Below are 15462 nucleotides of genomic sequence, written 5' to 3'. Positions count from 1 at the left end.
AATGATTTTTGAAGAAAGAAAAGAAAGATCATTTCTTGCTAAGGCTATACTTTAAAATGATTTTTTCATACCTTGAAAGTCTCTGAAAGAAAATACTGTGCCAATGCCCAAGATAATTGCTGCTGTAATTTGACGGTAGTAGACACACCCCTCGTGTACAGCAGCTCTTTGTAATAGCCCAACTGCAATCCCTGCCAAAAAAGCTTGCCTGGGACATGAGCAGATTTTTAAAAATGGGTCTACCCCCCGTCTCTGATCACTTCCCCAACAACCTGGCCTATGTTATTCATACAAAGTGCCTCTTTGTTCCCAAATGCCAGGCTGAATGTACAGCACAGCAATGACGCATTCCTTGGCTTGGCAGGAGCACCAGGGGCCTCTCTCCTTCCACCCGACAGCCCACGGCTCACCGGGCTCTTCTCCCTGACAGGTCTTGGCTGCCCGACAACAAGCTCGCCACCTGCGCTGGGCGCATCCACCCTCCAAGGCCCATCTGAGGGTCACCAGAGAGAGGATGAGGAGAGAGAGTCGCACACAGGCTGCCCTGAGGTGGGTGGCGGCCTCTGTTGGGAGGGCTTGCTCCACTCCAGCTCCCTTCTCGGAGGGGGCGCCCCACTGCTGCTGGTCCTCCTGGGAGATTGTTCTCCTGGAGGAGTCGGGAGTTGGGGTGGGGACCACCTTGCTGTCCCCAGAGCTATCCTTATCTATGTAACAGCCTGTGCTGCCCAGCAGATGGGAGGAATTCAGGGAAACAGAATTGAAGTCAGAAAACTCAGTTCCACAATTTGCCCATGATGAGAAATTAAGAAAGCTTCCTCCTCTGGGCCTCAGCTTCATGCATCGAGCATGGATTCACACACACAATTGGATTTCATCCCACCCATACGTGTGCTTAGCACATGGTCTAGGACTTCTGCTTCTCCAACTGGGACCCACAGGGATGTGGAAGCTCGTAAGATAAATGCAACACCGCTTCTTAGGGCATGGATTTAGCCCAGTGACAGGTATTTTCAAATATTTAATATTCAGATATGCACAGCTGGTGTTCATAACATATTTTAAATTTTTTTAGATAAAATACAAACCTTAATAAATATCATGCTGTGGCAAAGCTCTCCAACGTCTACCTCCAACACATTTCTCTCAGTGGTACCATCCCCCTCCAATCATGGTGGTGCTGGATGGCAGCCACCACAGGGAGCCTTCTCTAAATGCTAGCCAAAATCCCTCTTCAAATTCAAAACACGAATTCCGTCTCCTGCAAATCTTTCTGGTGTAGTTTGTCAAGGATTTGGGAATTTCTGATAGTTTTTTAAAAATGGCATGTCATAGAAGCACCTCCAACCATCTTCCTTAAAAAACAATCCCTTCATACAATGTGGCACACCATTAACTTCCCCTTAAATATTTTCACATCCCTTTCCAAGGAAAAGAGCTGTGGTTGTGTTAGGATGTCACATTTAAAGGAGAATGGGAGAGGAATTCCGGGAAGATGGAGCAGTGGCCAAGTTTTTTACTCTTACCAAATCTCCTCATAAAATAGAGCAATTAAGATAGCAAAAACAAAACCCATAGAAAACATGTACAACAAAATTACATGAGTTGGCCGCCACCACACACACCCCCAAAGGCACTCAGGTGGGAACCAACCAGAGAGTGCACCCACCCTGTAGCTCAGCAGCTACAGAACATGGTGGAGGGAAGGATGGGGTATCTGATGTATCTGAGAATAGGAGAACCCCAAGCTCCTGTAGGTATTCTTCACTGGGAGTGTGGCGGGCACATCTGGGAGGAATTTGCACAGTCAAGTTTACAGGTGAGTGCAAGGTCTGGAGGTCTGGAGCTGCTGGGCCAGCTCAGCCTTCAGAACTAACCACACCCAGCTCTGCCAGGACATAGCCTTGGGGTGGGGTGGCTTGGGGCACTGCTCGGGGAAGCATCCAAACCAAGCAGAACAGGCCCAGAGAAAGCATTTAGGAAACAGGCAAAACTGGTAAAGTTTTAGGTTATAAAATTAAAAGACAAAAACCAATATCATATTTCTATACAAGCAAAAGTCAGAGATTTAATACAAGATCATATTCAACAAAGCAAATAATAAAATAAATACAACAAAATACACTTAGGCATAATCTTAAGTTTCTCTAAGATTTCACTGAGGAAAACTTCCCTATGACTTAAAATCCAGACACAAAAGGGGAAAGTAAAAATAAACTGGATTACATAAAACTTGAAGAGAAAAAAATAACTCCTACATTAAAAGAAACTATTTGTAAAATAAAATGACAGCGACAAACTAAGAAAAAATATTTGTAACAAAATTTTAATATTCTCTCTTTGTTTTTTGTTTTTTTTTTTTTTTTTAGACAGAGTTTTGCTCTTGTTGCCCAGGCTGGAATGCAGTGGCTCAATCTCGGCTCACTGCAACCTCTGCCTCCCAGTTTCAAGCGATTCTCCTGCCTCAGCCTCCCAAGTAGCTGGGTTTACAGGCATGCGCCACCACGCCTGGCTAATTTCTTGTATTTTTAGTAGAGACAGAGTTTCCCCATGTAGGTCAGGCTGGTCTGACCTCAAGTGATCCACCCGCCTCAGCCTCCCAAAGTGCCGGGATTATAGGCATGAGCCAGCATGCCTGGCCTGAAGGAACAGCAGCTCTTTAAAACGTGAAAATGGACTGGAAAAGTGAACAGAGAGTTCACAGAAAAAAAGAAATTCAAATGGCTCTTTCACTTACAGTAAGAGAATTGCAAATTAAATATGAAAATCCAAAAGTGTGGCCACATACTCTGTCAGTGAGGCCACGGCAAATAGAGTCCTTCACACAGTGCTGGTGTGAATGCAAAATGGTACAGCCACTATGGGGGATATTCGAAGTCTCTACACAATGGTAGATTCATTTACTATTTATCCAGCATCCCCACTTCTTAGAATCGCTCTTAAAGACACAGTAAGGAAAACATGAGCAGCCCCATGCACAAAGCAATTTGTGTGGGAACTTTTGTAATGAGAATAGCCTGGAAAGAACCCACATGTCTTGCTGGAGGGACAGGAACACAGTGGAGTAGTGTCCAGCTATGTAGAAGCATGAGGACTATCCCTCCAGACTCCCAGGGAGAGGCCTGTAGGATTCACTGCAGGAGTGAAGCCAGGTGGAGGAAAGCAGGCGTGCTGTGCTGCCCACTGCTTAATGAAAGGGGACGTGAATATGCGTGCCTGTGGATCCGCTCACCCTAAATAAAACAAGGGAAAGACAATCCAGGCACCTTTAGGAAATATTAATAGTTACTTACGGGGAGAGAAGGAATACGATTTTTTAAAATCTGTGTTAAGGTTAAAAACTCAAACTTATAAGCCTAGTCTCTAAGTACAGAAAAGAACGAAGGGAAAACACGTTAAAGCTGTTTTCACCAATCGTGTTAGTGGAGCATTAGTATCTTTATTCTCATTGTTGATTTATTGTGGGGTAAAGGAAATGAAGAAGTCTGTTATTTTCTAATTCTGTCATTCCTGGTGTCCTTTAAAAGTGGAATTCTTGATGTGAGAGAAAGAAGGTACAGATCTGAGTTCAAGGAAGTCGAAACTCTGTAGTCCTGAATTTGAATTGCAAGTATAGGTATGGAATCATGTCGGGTTTTTTTCTTTTTTTTAAGGAAAAAAAATATGTTTTTCTAGATCTTTCCAGCAAGAAAAGACCTAGAAACAGCCCAGAAGCAACACACACTTTTAATACCTAGATTTGGTCCGCCAAAAAGAAATAGGAGTCACTGGGATTCCTGATTTGAAGACGGTGATGGAAAATGTTTAAGATGAGCCTGGAATATTTCTTAGGCAAGGGAGCAATTAATAACTGCTGGAGTCATTGTCAGAGGACCAAGGAGCCAGTTTGAAGAGGCTCAGATTGGTCAAACATGGGGTAATTTGACATCAAGATTAGAAACTACTGAATTGAAGTTCATGAAATCTATCTAAAGCCATGAAATCTATCTAAAGCCAACACCCGCAATGTAATTGATCAGAAACCAACTTTATAAAAGCCAGTGAAAGTCTGCCATTCCCATACAAACTGTACCCCTGGGAAACCACATAACAGGACAGGAGAGAGAAATTCCAGCTAATGAATGAGGACCAGGCAATAGAATTAGAGCCTGACCATTTTTGCAGTTTTAATGAAGTAATGAATCTAGGCATTGCTCATTAACAGTGGCCAAAATAAAAGAGAGAAGGAGAGAGAGAAAAACATCAGACGTTCCGTATCCGCTGGTGGGAAAACACTATCATCTATGAGGCAACCTACCCAAAACAGTCCAATCTTAATCTGTTGAAGTGATTTTGCCAACTTGTAGTTTACGGTAAGAGTATGTTGATACCTCCACGGAAAAGCAGGACTCTGAGAACTTGCTCAACAAATAGATCGCAAAGAAGCAAAAATAAATAGAGATGATACTTATAGACTGGAAGAGACATGAGAAAAGCAATTAATGTAATTCGTCATATTAACAGACTAAGAAAAGCCATATGATCATCTCAATAGAGGCAGAAAAAGCATTTGATAAAATTCAACATTAATTCATCCAAAAAAAGAAAAGAATCTCTCAGCAAACTAGGAGTAGAAGTAGGAATAGTAAAGAGTTTCCCTGAATTAATAAAGGGTCTTTATGAAAACTCGACACCTAACATCATACTTAATAGAGAGACACTGAATGTTTTTTAAGATAACGAACAAGGCAAAAATGTCACCTCTGATCACACATATTGAACATCATTGGAAGTCCTAACCAATGCAATAGGCAAGAGAAAGAAATTAAAAACCTATCGATTTGAAAGGAAGAAACAAAACCATCTATTGGCAAATGACATAAATCGTCTATGCAGAAAATCCCAAATAACTTACAAAAACAAGGGTTCTGGAACTAATAAGTGAATTTAGCAAGTTTGCAAGACAAGTCAGTATACAAAAGTAAATTATATTCCTATGTACCAGCAATGAACAATTGAAATTTAAAAAGGAATACCATTTACAACAGCACCAAATAAGTTAAGTACATGGACGTAAGTCTAAGAAAACGTGTGCAGGATCTGTATGTTGAAAACCACAAAACTCTGATGAAGGAAGTCAAGAAGATCTGAATAAATGAAGAGATAGACTGTGTACGTTGATTGGAGGACTCAGTAATGTTCAGGTGTCGAGTCTTTCTGCAGTTTCGATGCAATACCACAAGATTTTTTTTTTTTTTTTTTTTTTTTTTTTTTTTTTTTTTTTTTTTTTTGATACAGAGTCTCACTCTGTCGCCCAGGCTGCAGTGCAGTGGCGCGATCTCAGCTCACTGCAACCTCCATTTCCCGGGTTCACGCCATTCTCCTGCCTCAGCCTCCTGAGTAGCTGGGACTACAGGCACCTGCCGCCATGCCCGGCTCTCTCTCTCTCCCTATCTATCTATCTATCTATCTATCTATCTTTTTTTTTTTTTTAGTAGAGATGGGGTTTCACCGTGTTAGCCAGGATGGCCTCGATCTCCTGACCTCGTGATCTGCCTGCCTTGGCCTCCCAAAGTGCAAGCCACTATGCCCAGCAAAATACCACAAGCTTTTTTGCAGATATTGACAAACTGATTCTAAAATTTATATGGAAAGCAAAGGAACTAGAATAGCCTAAACAATTCTGAAAACGAGCAAAGTCAGAGGACGGACACTATCTGGCTTTAAAACATACTATACAGCTGCAGAAACCAAGGCAGCATGATGTTTGGGGACAGATAGACATGCAAATCAATGGAACAGAATAGAGAACCCAGGAATAGACTTACCCAAATATGCTCAACTGATCTTTTGGCAGAGACGCAAAGATGATCCAATGGAAAAAGAATAGTCTTTTAAAAATGGTGCTGGGGGCCGGGCATGGTGGCTCATGCCTGTGATCCCAGCACTTTGGGAGGCCAAGGCAGGTGGATCACCTGATGTCAGGAGTTCAAGACCAGCCTGGTCAACATGGTCAAACCCCATCTCTATTAAAAATACAAAAAAAATAGCTGGACGTGGTGGTGGGTGCCTGTAATCCCAGCTACTCAGGAAGCTGAGGCAGGAGAGTCACTTGAACCAGGGACGGGTCGGTTGCAATGAGCCGAGATTGTGCCACTGCACTCCAGTCTAGGTGACAGAGCTAGACTCTGTTTCGAAAAAAAAAAAGAAAAATGGTGCTGGAAAAACTGGGTATTGATATGCAAAATAAATAAATAAACCCCAACACACACCTCACACTTTATACAAAAATTTCCTCCCAGGGATTTAAAAGCCGAGTTTCATTTAAAATCTTTTGGACCGGCATGGTGGCTCATGCCTGTAATCCCAGCACTTTGGGAGGCCAAGGCGGGCAGATCACCTGAGGTCGGGAGTTCGAGACCAGTCTGACCAATATGTAGAAACCCCGTCTCTACTAAAAATAACAAAAGTTAGTCAGGCGTAGTGGCACACACCTGTAGTTCCAGCTACTCGGGAGGCTGAGGCAGAAGAATCGCTTGAACCCAGGAGGCGGAGGTTGCAGTGAGCCGAGATTGTGCCACCGTGCACCAGCCTGGGTGACAAAGTGAGACTCCATCTCAAAAGAAAAGTTGCAGATTGAAACATTCAGATACCTACATACAGGGTCTGTATGGATGCTAACTTAAAAACTCTTCTTACAGAGACATTTCCGTGGACATCCTCATGCTTCTTCTGCTTTTGGGTATAATGTATGGGAGGTTTTCTCAAGATGAATACTCCCTCAATCAAGCTATCCGGAAAGAATTTGCAAGGTAGGAGGTTTGGGTAACTCCTCTAGATCTGGGGCCATTGCACTAGTCCATAGCCTGTGTGCACCTTCCCCATGTTTCACAACCCACATATGAAATATAAGGAAGGTTGTCACACTTTCCCTGGTATTAATAAAACCCCCTCCATTCACAGACTTTGGATACATTCTTAGCATTTTCTTTGGGGTAAATAGTGAAACTAGGATATTTCAAGGAATTTTAAGTTCTGCGCCAAAACAGGATCTTGCAGTTTCTTTTTTGCTGGAGACATCAGAGTTTTCTGTCAAAGCCTATGGTTGCAGTTCATAATAACTGACACTCAAGTTCAAACAGTTTTTTTTTTTTTTTTTTTTTTCTTTTTTTTTTTTTTTTTTTTTTTTTTTTTTTTTTTTTTTGAGACAGAGTTTTGCTCTTGTCACCCAGGCTGGAGTGTAATGGCCCGATCTCGGCTCACTGCAATCTCCCAGGTTCAAGCAATTCTTCTGCCTCAGCCTCCCAAGTAACTGGGATTACAGGCATGTGCCACCACGCTTGCCTAATCTTTTTGTATTTTTAGTAGAGATGGGGTTTCACCATGTTGGGCAGGCTGATCTTGAACTCCTGACCTCAAGTGATCCACCCGCCTTGGCTTCGCAAAGTGCTGGGATTACAGGTGTGTGCCACTGTGCCCAGCCTTCAAACAGTTTCTAACACCTCTCAAGCTCTTGATCATTTCTCAGGTTACTCATTTGCTTCTTCCTCCTCCTTTCTGTAAGTAGAGGTTGACTATAGGTAAATCTAGCAGAACCGAAAAGTGAAAAGCAGAAAAATTTCCGTGATGCCACCAGGCAGAGGCAAGCATGATAGCATTTTGTTGTATCCTATTTCTTTTCCATGTCTCAGTGCTTCTAAAATTGGGATGCATATTGTCACCAACAGGTGCATTTAATGTGGTCTTCCTTTTTCATTGAGAGTTGTTCTTGAATCCATGGTTAGGCTTTATTTTTACCTGCCACAAATAGTCAGTCTGATAGTCCTTTCAAGGCAGTGTGGCTTTGAATTCTAAAGTGCATGATATGAAATAATATTGGTTCTTTGCTATGATTGCAATGCTGGTAAATACAATAATTCGGTGTGTTCCAGGAGTTACCTTATTTTACCCTGGTGAATATTTAAAGACACATTTATGCAACAGCTCTATGAGTGTGTTGCCTTTGACTAAGTAATTCAATTTGATATAAATACTTTTTGGTTAGATTTTTTGGCAGAAGTGAGTGGCTGGAAAGTCCATTTAATTTTATCAATTATTTCAGAACATATCTATCTTTATTTTTTTGTAAGAGAGAGGGTTATTCATACGCAACAAGATAATGGCTAATGGATATTGTCCCCTTTGTCAGCGTTGTGAACCACTCATAAGGTAAGACCTGGAAGTCCCAGTGCTATGAGTCTGGGTGTTCTGTAGCTCAGTAATCCAAGTTTTTTTTTTTTTTTTTTTTTTTTTTTTTTTTTTTTTTTTTTTCTGCTGAGCATTCTAGTAGTAAAATTAAGTGGAATTTTCTGCCTCCTTATTTGTGAAACGAGCAGTTATTTCCATCCATGACCAACTTTTCAGCCCTCCTATCTGTGCAAGTGCAAGACTGTGCCAGTAGGTGGCGCTGTGTGCAAAACAAAGTGATAACTTGGTCCTCTCTGAAAATGGAAATCTAAACATGAAAAACCTCTGACTTTTGCTAGTTTATTTTTTATCTCACATTTCACAAGTCAACATCATTTGGCATATTTCTCATATGAATTGTTGCTTCTTGATAGTCAAATCAGAAATATTGCAGCTGAGATAATATTTGTGAGATCTCAGGTGCAGATGAGATTGATGTGCCCACATTCACAACTCCTGTGGATTTGCATAGATCTTATATTTCCCATAAGGATGCAAAACCCCACTGCCTCTGGGTGCTCTGGCCACCAGGCAGGGATATTTGTGTGTCCTAGTTGGTAATGGAATGTTTAAAGTGCACCCTCTCCATCTCACCGCCTAGCCCCCAATACCTAATCCTGAAACATCAACAACTGAGGGTTTGGCATTTACTAGCATTCCAGATAGAGAAGCTAAGTAAGCCCAGGAGGGGAAATGGATGAAACAGAGTTCAGAGATCAGGGCCCCAACTCATGTTTGGTTGCTAGGTGACTCTGGCAAGTGCTTGGACTTAGCACCTTCATCTGTAAAGGGAGGGAACTGGACTACTGAGTATTTATGTCTTAAGAAGTCATTGCGTTCTTGGATTTTGCCATATTTAAGTTGTATTTGAAGTGTTTCTGAACTTATGAAATACTTCATGAAATTCCAAAAAAAATAAATACATAAAACAAAAAATAAACCAGCAAATAAAGCACCAATCAATGAAGCAAGTGTTCTATCCAAGTGCCATAAATGTAAGCAGCTGATTTTATCTTTTGCATTGTGTAGCCAGCTTTGTGGGCTTATTTTATGTAATTGTGGTAATTAATACAGACAGGGCCAGAATACTCCTGGCTCATTGGGTTCACTACCTGCACTTTGGATGTGCCAGGAATGAGGCGTGAGATGTCTACAGTCTGGTCATTGGGTGCTTTGGGTTATTTTCAGGGCTTTTTTAGTTTCTTGATGTTATTTCAATAGGGAAGCAAGTGTCAAGAAGTGATACCATTTCCCCGAAAGTGGTACAAACTCAACATGGCTATAATGTCTATACTTTATTCTTTAAAAACACAGAATATGGAGCATACTAGTTGCTATAAATGTACAATGTTTGTCTGTCAAATCATCTTGCTTCCCACAGCAGATGCTCAACACTTTCCTCAGTTGAAAATTCACCTCCAGCCATCCTTTGCCTCTTTCCTACCCTCCCGCCCTTTCACTGCATCTCTGTGCCCCCTGGTTCATTCATCCTTTCCTTTGGCATAAATATTTACAGAGATGTATCTGCTCACCTTATGCCTCCCACCTCTGTCTCCATCTGTGTTCTCCTTTCCTGATGCCTCCCTGTTGCTTCATTCCATCCTCTGGGTGCTCTGGCAGGCCTCCAACTTGCTCTGCATTTGATAGTTTGACAAAACTTGTAGAGAAGTCCAGAGTTAAGAACCAGTACCCAATAAAAGACCTGCAAAGATTAAGTTCTAAAGATGTACAAACCAATAAAGATCAAATACTTGAAAGGATAAGAGATCATTTCTTTGTAAGAAAAAGGAAATAAAACCAGTCAGATAAATTAATTCACTAGACTTTTACTCATACATGCTATGGAAATTTTTTTTTTGAGACAGAGCCTCGCTGTTGCCCAGGCTGGAGTGCAGTGATGTGATCTTGGTTCACTGCAGCCTCTGCCTCCCAGGTTCAAGGAATTCTCCTGCCTCAGCCCCCCAAGTAGCTGAGACTACAGGCGCACATCACCATGCCTGGCTAATTTTAGTGTTTTTAGTAAAGATGGGGCATTAGCCATATTGGCCAGGCTGGTCTCAAATTCCTGGCCTCAAGTGATCTACTCACCTCGGCCTTCCAAAGTGCTAGGATTACAGACCTGAGCCACCATGCCCAGCCATATGGAAATTTTCGAACACATTTATAGTATATATAGATTATTGGTTGAAGCTACTGCATCTCTTTATTACTCTACATACTGGTGACATTTATTAGTCTTTGGTTTTTTTAATATTGTCCAATTATTGTCATGACTATCAGGTTTTAAAAAAACTGTTTCTAAATTATCTGCAAAATTACAGCATTTGCCAGCCAATTTCCATGGTGTAAATCTTCCCACCATGGTTTTTTTGTTTTGTTTCGTTTTGGTTTTTTGTTTGTTTGTTTGCTTTTTGATGAAGGCTCACTCTGTCCCTGAGGCTGGAGTGCAGTGGCATGACCTTGACTCACTGCAACCTGCGTCTCCTGGGTTCCAGCGATTCTCCTGCCTCAGCTTCCTGAGTAGCTGGGATTACAGGCATGCACCATCACGCCCGGCTAATTTTTTGTATTTTTAGTAGAGACGGAGTCTCATCATTTTGGCTAGGCTGGTCTCAAACTCCTGACCTCAGGTGGTCTGTCTGCCTCAGCCTCCCAAAGTTCTGGGATTACAGGCATGAGCCACCGTGCCCGGAACCACCATGGTCTTTTACACCACCAGTGTGACATCACTGAACATGGAGTTGGCAGGAGTTGTGCAAAATTGGCTCTTACAATGAGAGTCGGCTCCAGGTCTGCTGTCTACAGCCCAACTTTGCTCTCAGGCCTCGTTTACCAAAGCCACGGCCATCATCTGAATGACTCACGGTGTGTTCATTCTTTGGAGTAGTCTGGATCTGGTGCTGGACCAGGCATTCAATTGCGTGTACTTCTTTCTAACTTCTTCTCACCTTAGGACAACATTCCTTTTCCTGAGAACTATTTTGGTCTCCCCTTTTTGTGGAGAGAAACCAGGATGAAACAGCCAAATCAGAGCCATTTCTGTTTGCTGAGGGCATGTTGATGAGCACCCCATCCTTGCCATTCTTCAGTGACTGTTCATGGGAAGCCATGTGTGAGAAAGTTTTTTAGAGTTAGGTGAGAGGTACTTTGCTTTCTCTTAGGAACATTTGATTTTATCCTTTTGCCTCTGGCTGTAGCTCAGAGCCAAATGTACACCCTGCCGCTGCCATGTGCAGCCTTGGCCCATGCATGTGGCTTTATGGCAGTGTCTGAGCAAACTAAAAATGATAAATTTTGTTCATTTGACATTATTTCAATGCTCCTTTAAATCAGTTCCTTGGTGGAAAAAAATGAAGCACATTTGTAAGCATAATAAAGAAGTTAATTGGAAAGAAAACAGACTAGTGTTTGTGCCGACACTGCACTTCATCTATGCTTTCACATCTGCCACTCACAGTCACACGCTGCGCCCAGTCGGCAGTCAGTGCAGAGAGAGGATTGGATCTTGGTCTGGGTGTCCCAGAGCCTCCCTTGTCTACCCTAGCCCCGGTGCTCCCTCTGCACCAGCCCTGTGGCCCCCACACCTTCCCACCCTTTAGGCTTGTGGAAGCCCTCACCATCCCCTCTGCCTGGAATAGCCTCCCTCAGACGACCACGGGCTCCACCCTCACCTTCAGGTCTTTGCTGGACGTCACCACCTACTGAAGCCTTCCATGGCTGCTTGAACATCTGCTCACTCCACCACTTGCCTGTCTTCCCTGCTTTTTTTTTTTCCCTCCTTCATATTTGTCACAGCATAGTATATGTTTGCTTATTTATCTTATTTGTTGCCTGTTTCCCCATAGGAGGGCAGATAATTGATTTTCTGTTTCCCAGTGCCTAGAAGAGTGCCTGACACCTAGTAGTTGCATAGTAATGTTTGTTGAGTGACTGACTGACTGAGCAAATGAACAAGTGCTTCATCCACCATTCTCTCTTATCTCCTGCTGCTAAGGAGCAAAGTGAGTTCCAGGGTTTCATGCTTCACGCTGCAGGCAGCTTTAGTTTAATTCCTGCGGAGTACCTGAAATCTGAATGAGAGAAAAATTGGCAAGAAAATATGCTTTTGTTCTCACGTTTAAATGTTCTTGTTGATGCAAAACAACTTTTATTTTGTTCTTGCATTAAGAAATGGCAGAAACTCCTTTGGTGGCCTGAGAAACATCACTGACTGGTGGGACTGGAGTCTGACCACATTGCTGGACAGCCTGTACCCGGGAGGCTCCCCAACAACCCGTGTGCCAGGGGCTCAGGTGAGCATTCCATCTCCTCTTTATAGGAGATCATCTCAGAAAAGCCATCTTGCAGTGGGTGAAACAGTCACTAATACTGAACCGCAGCACTGCGTAGGTTCTTGAGTGAGCATGCAGGTGTAAGGCCGGTGGCTCTCCAGCGGGTCCCAGCAGAGCATCCTGTTCCTTTCCTGCCGGAACCCGTTGGCCCCATCCCATTACACCCTGCTGAGCTGCACGGGGTTCTCCAGATTACTGTGCTTCCCAGGCCTGAGATAGACACAGGGGCTATGGCAGAGCCTCAGGAGCCCTCAGGCTGATGGGGTGTGAGGTCAGGAAATAGAAGATTCTAGTTCCGTGTGCAAAATACCCTGACAAGGAAACACAAGAACCACACCAAAACAGAGGAAGTGCAAGGAAGCTTCCAGAAAAAGGTGAGGCTGATCCCAAGTTCTGAAAAGTTAATATGCATTTTGCATAATCCCATTCCTTGCTCATCTTTTATTTTCAACCCCTTTTCCATGTTTAAAAATGAAACATACTGGGCATGGTGGCTCACACCTGTAATCCCAACACTTTGGGAGGCCGAGGCAGATGGATCACAAGATCAGGAGTTGGAGACCAGCCTGGCCAACATGGTGAAACCCTGTCTCTACTAAAAATACAAAAGTTAGCTGAGTGTGGTGGTGCGTGCCTGTAATCCCAGCTACTTGTGAGGCTGAGGCAAGAGAATTGCTTGAACCCGAGAGGTGAAGGTTGCAGTGAACCAAAATCATGCCACTGCACTCCAGCCTAAAAATACAAAAATTAGCCAGGCATGGTGGCACATGCCTGTAATCCTAGCTACTTGGGAGGCTGAGGCAGGAGAATTGCTTGAACCCAGTGAGTGGAGGTTGCAGTGAGCTGAGGTCGCACCACTGCACTCCAGCCTGGGTGACAGAGCTTTTCTCTGTCTGTAAATTTAAAAACGACAGAGAAATATATTTATATATTTGTCCGTATTCCTTGAGCAGTTTATTTCTAATTTTATTTTGTTGTATTCTATATAGTCTCTTGGGTTGATGATGCTGGAGAAACTTTCAAAAAAGATAAAAGAGAGTATTCTCGTGTGACGCAAGTTACGGACATCATTTGAATGTTAACCCTTTTCCAGGACAAGCCTGGAAGCCTTGCTGCCTTCTTAGAATGTTGGTTATATCCCTAAAATGGTGTTGGAAGGAAAGTAAAACTCTGACCTCTGTGGTAGCAGGTGGAGTTACCCAGAGCATCCCCAAGCCTTTTGAGCGCTGCTTGATGAGGAGGTTTGAAGTCCTCAGCACACCCAGTCCTCATGATCTTTTTTCTCCTTTCAGCCTGGAGCTCTTGGAGGAAAATGCTATCTAATAGGCAGTTCTGTAATTAAGCAACTAAAAGTTTTTCCTAGCCATTTATGCAAGGTAAGATGTTCCTTTTCCTTTTGCTTCCAAAAATAAATGGAATTAGAGAAGTCTAGACAATATTGGGGCAGGACCCTGGCAGATCATTTGAACTTCTCAGAGAGTTCGGTGGTGATTGGAATTGTCAGTGCCAGGGCTGGGGAGAGGGCAAGTCTCGCCCTTCCTTTCTTAACCCTTATGAACCCTTTCCCAAAGCCTCTTCCTTCCTTGGTGTTCTGCTGCAGATTTATTCAATTCACTCTTTGGCCTTAGAGACTGGCATTCTAGACAAAACTAGGATTTTTAATCAAACAATCAAAAAATAGAATATTCATATATCCTTTTCTAATGGGGAGGGTGTGCCCTGAGATGGGCATTTTACCTGGCATCTCATGATGGAGAAGTCTTCAAGTGCTCTAAGCCTTAGACCCATACACACCTCAGACGCCAACCTTCCATGGGTAGAACCTTGATCCTGTAGCTTGAGCTAGAGTCTGTAGACCACGAAACAGGCTGCAGAATGATCCTATGAGGAGAGAAGGGCGCCATGTTGCAGGACAGAGCAGGTGTTCACAGGCGGCCAGGCCTGGAGACCCCAGATTGCAGGGTGGCCTTAGGAATAGCATCTGTGTCTTCTTCTGACTGCTGGTTTGTTCTACAGCCTCCCTGGCCATTTTCAGTGCCCACTGAAGACTCTATTCCTACATGTAGCCCCGAAGGTGGAGGCCCTGAGAACCCCTACCTGATAGACCCAGAGAACCAAAACGTGACCCTGAATGGTGCCAGGGGCTATGGGGCAAGGAAGGACTGTGTGCTCAGCCTAGGCAGAACAAGGTCAGTGAGATTCAAAGGTCCGGCGCTCATCCTGCCTGATGCCGCCACTCCAGCTCGGGTGCCTGCTGGACGCAGTGCATCTGCAGCAGGTGCAGCCTCCTGACAGGCCCGCGAGGTCAGCGCACCACTGCCAGGGGCTCCAGCAAGACTTGTCATTGTTGTGAATGATAGAAGCATCACACAGGCTCAGGCCTCCATGTGGGAGAGCACAGAGCAAACGTTCTTTCAAAAAGTGACTGCTAGAACATCTGGAGCTCATGGAATATAAGGAGCATTTGTTGCGTGCTGACCTTGTGCCAAGCTGGGTGTTTACTGTCTCATTTAATCCTCACCCAGCTCTGTGGAGTAGGCCCCGTGCTACTTTTCCCACGTCCTGAGGGTGAGGGGTGGAGGTTCAAGTGCGTAACAAGCACGACCCCATGTTGCAGCTAGGTCTGAGGTCAAGCTGCCTGCCCCATCCAGCCAGGCACACTGTTGCCCACAGCCGCCCGGGGCTCCCCGAGCAGCATGCACCTTACACTGGGCTGGAGCTGTGCTGATCCAGTGGTAACACGGATGGTCTTAGACCAACGGGGAGCTCTAGACAGTTACAGTAATGTGTGCCTTTGAGTAATACTCTTTAAAAAGGAAATGATTTGTTACTAAATACAAATTAGTATTTAGTAACTGCCTTCCCCCAGCTTGTCTGTTCCAAACAATGGGGTCTCTAGAAAAGAAAGAAAAAATGAATATTCTAGAGT

General features: G+C 43.6%; 1 protein-coding gene and 1 long non-coding RNA gene across 2 annotated transcripts in view; one reads left to right on the top strand and one right to left on the bottom strand.

Annotated features, from left to right (window-relative positions):
- The window catches only part of PKD1L1 (polycystin 1 like 1, transient receptor potential channel interacting), a 203514-nt gene that overhangs the window by 146375 nt on the left and 41677 nt on the right, over positions 1-15462 (top strand). Inside the window, 5 exon segments of the mRNA XM_017868553.1 lie at positions 431-549; positions 6678-6788; positions 12371-12494; positions 13826-13909; positions 14550-14722. Coding sequence (XP_017724042.1) covers positions 431-549; positions 6678-6788; positions 12371-12494; positions 13826-13909; positions 14550-14722 — 611 coding nt within the window.
- On the bottom strand, positions 8333-14321 carry PKD1L1-AS1 (PKD1L1 antisense RNA 1). Its single transcript, XR_014485072.1, has 3 exons — positions 14271-14321; positions 9735-9904; positions 8333-8422 (listed from the first exon to the last, which is right to left on the bottom strand). It is a non-coding gene; the product is annotated as a PKD1L1 antisense RNA 1 (long non-coding RNA).

The sequence above is a fragment of the Rhinopithecus bieti genome, unplaced genomic scaffold, assembly GCF_001698545.2.
Source record: "Rhinopithecus bieti isolate Rb0 unplaced genomic scaffold, ASM169854v2 scaffold_3527, whole genome shotgun sequence".
NCBI classification, from domain to species: Eukaryota; Metazoa; Chordata; class Mammalia; order Primates; family Cercopithecidae; genus Rhinopithecus; species Rhinopithecus bieti.
The sequence above is the reverse complement of the archived record's forward strand: the minus strand, read 5'-3'. Positions and strand labels throughout refer to the sequence as shown.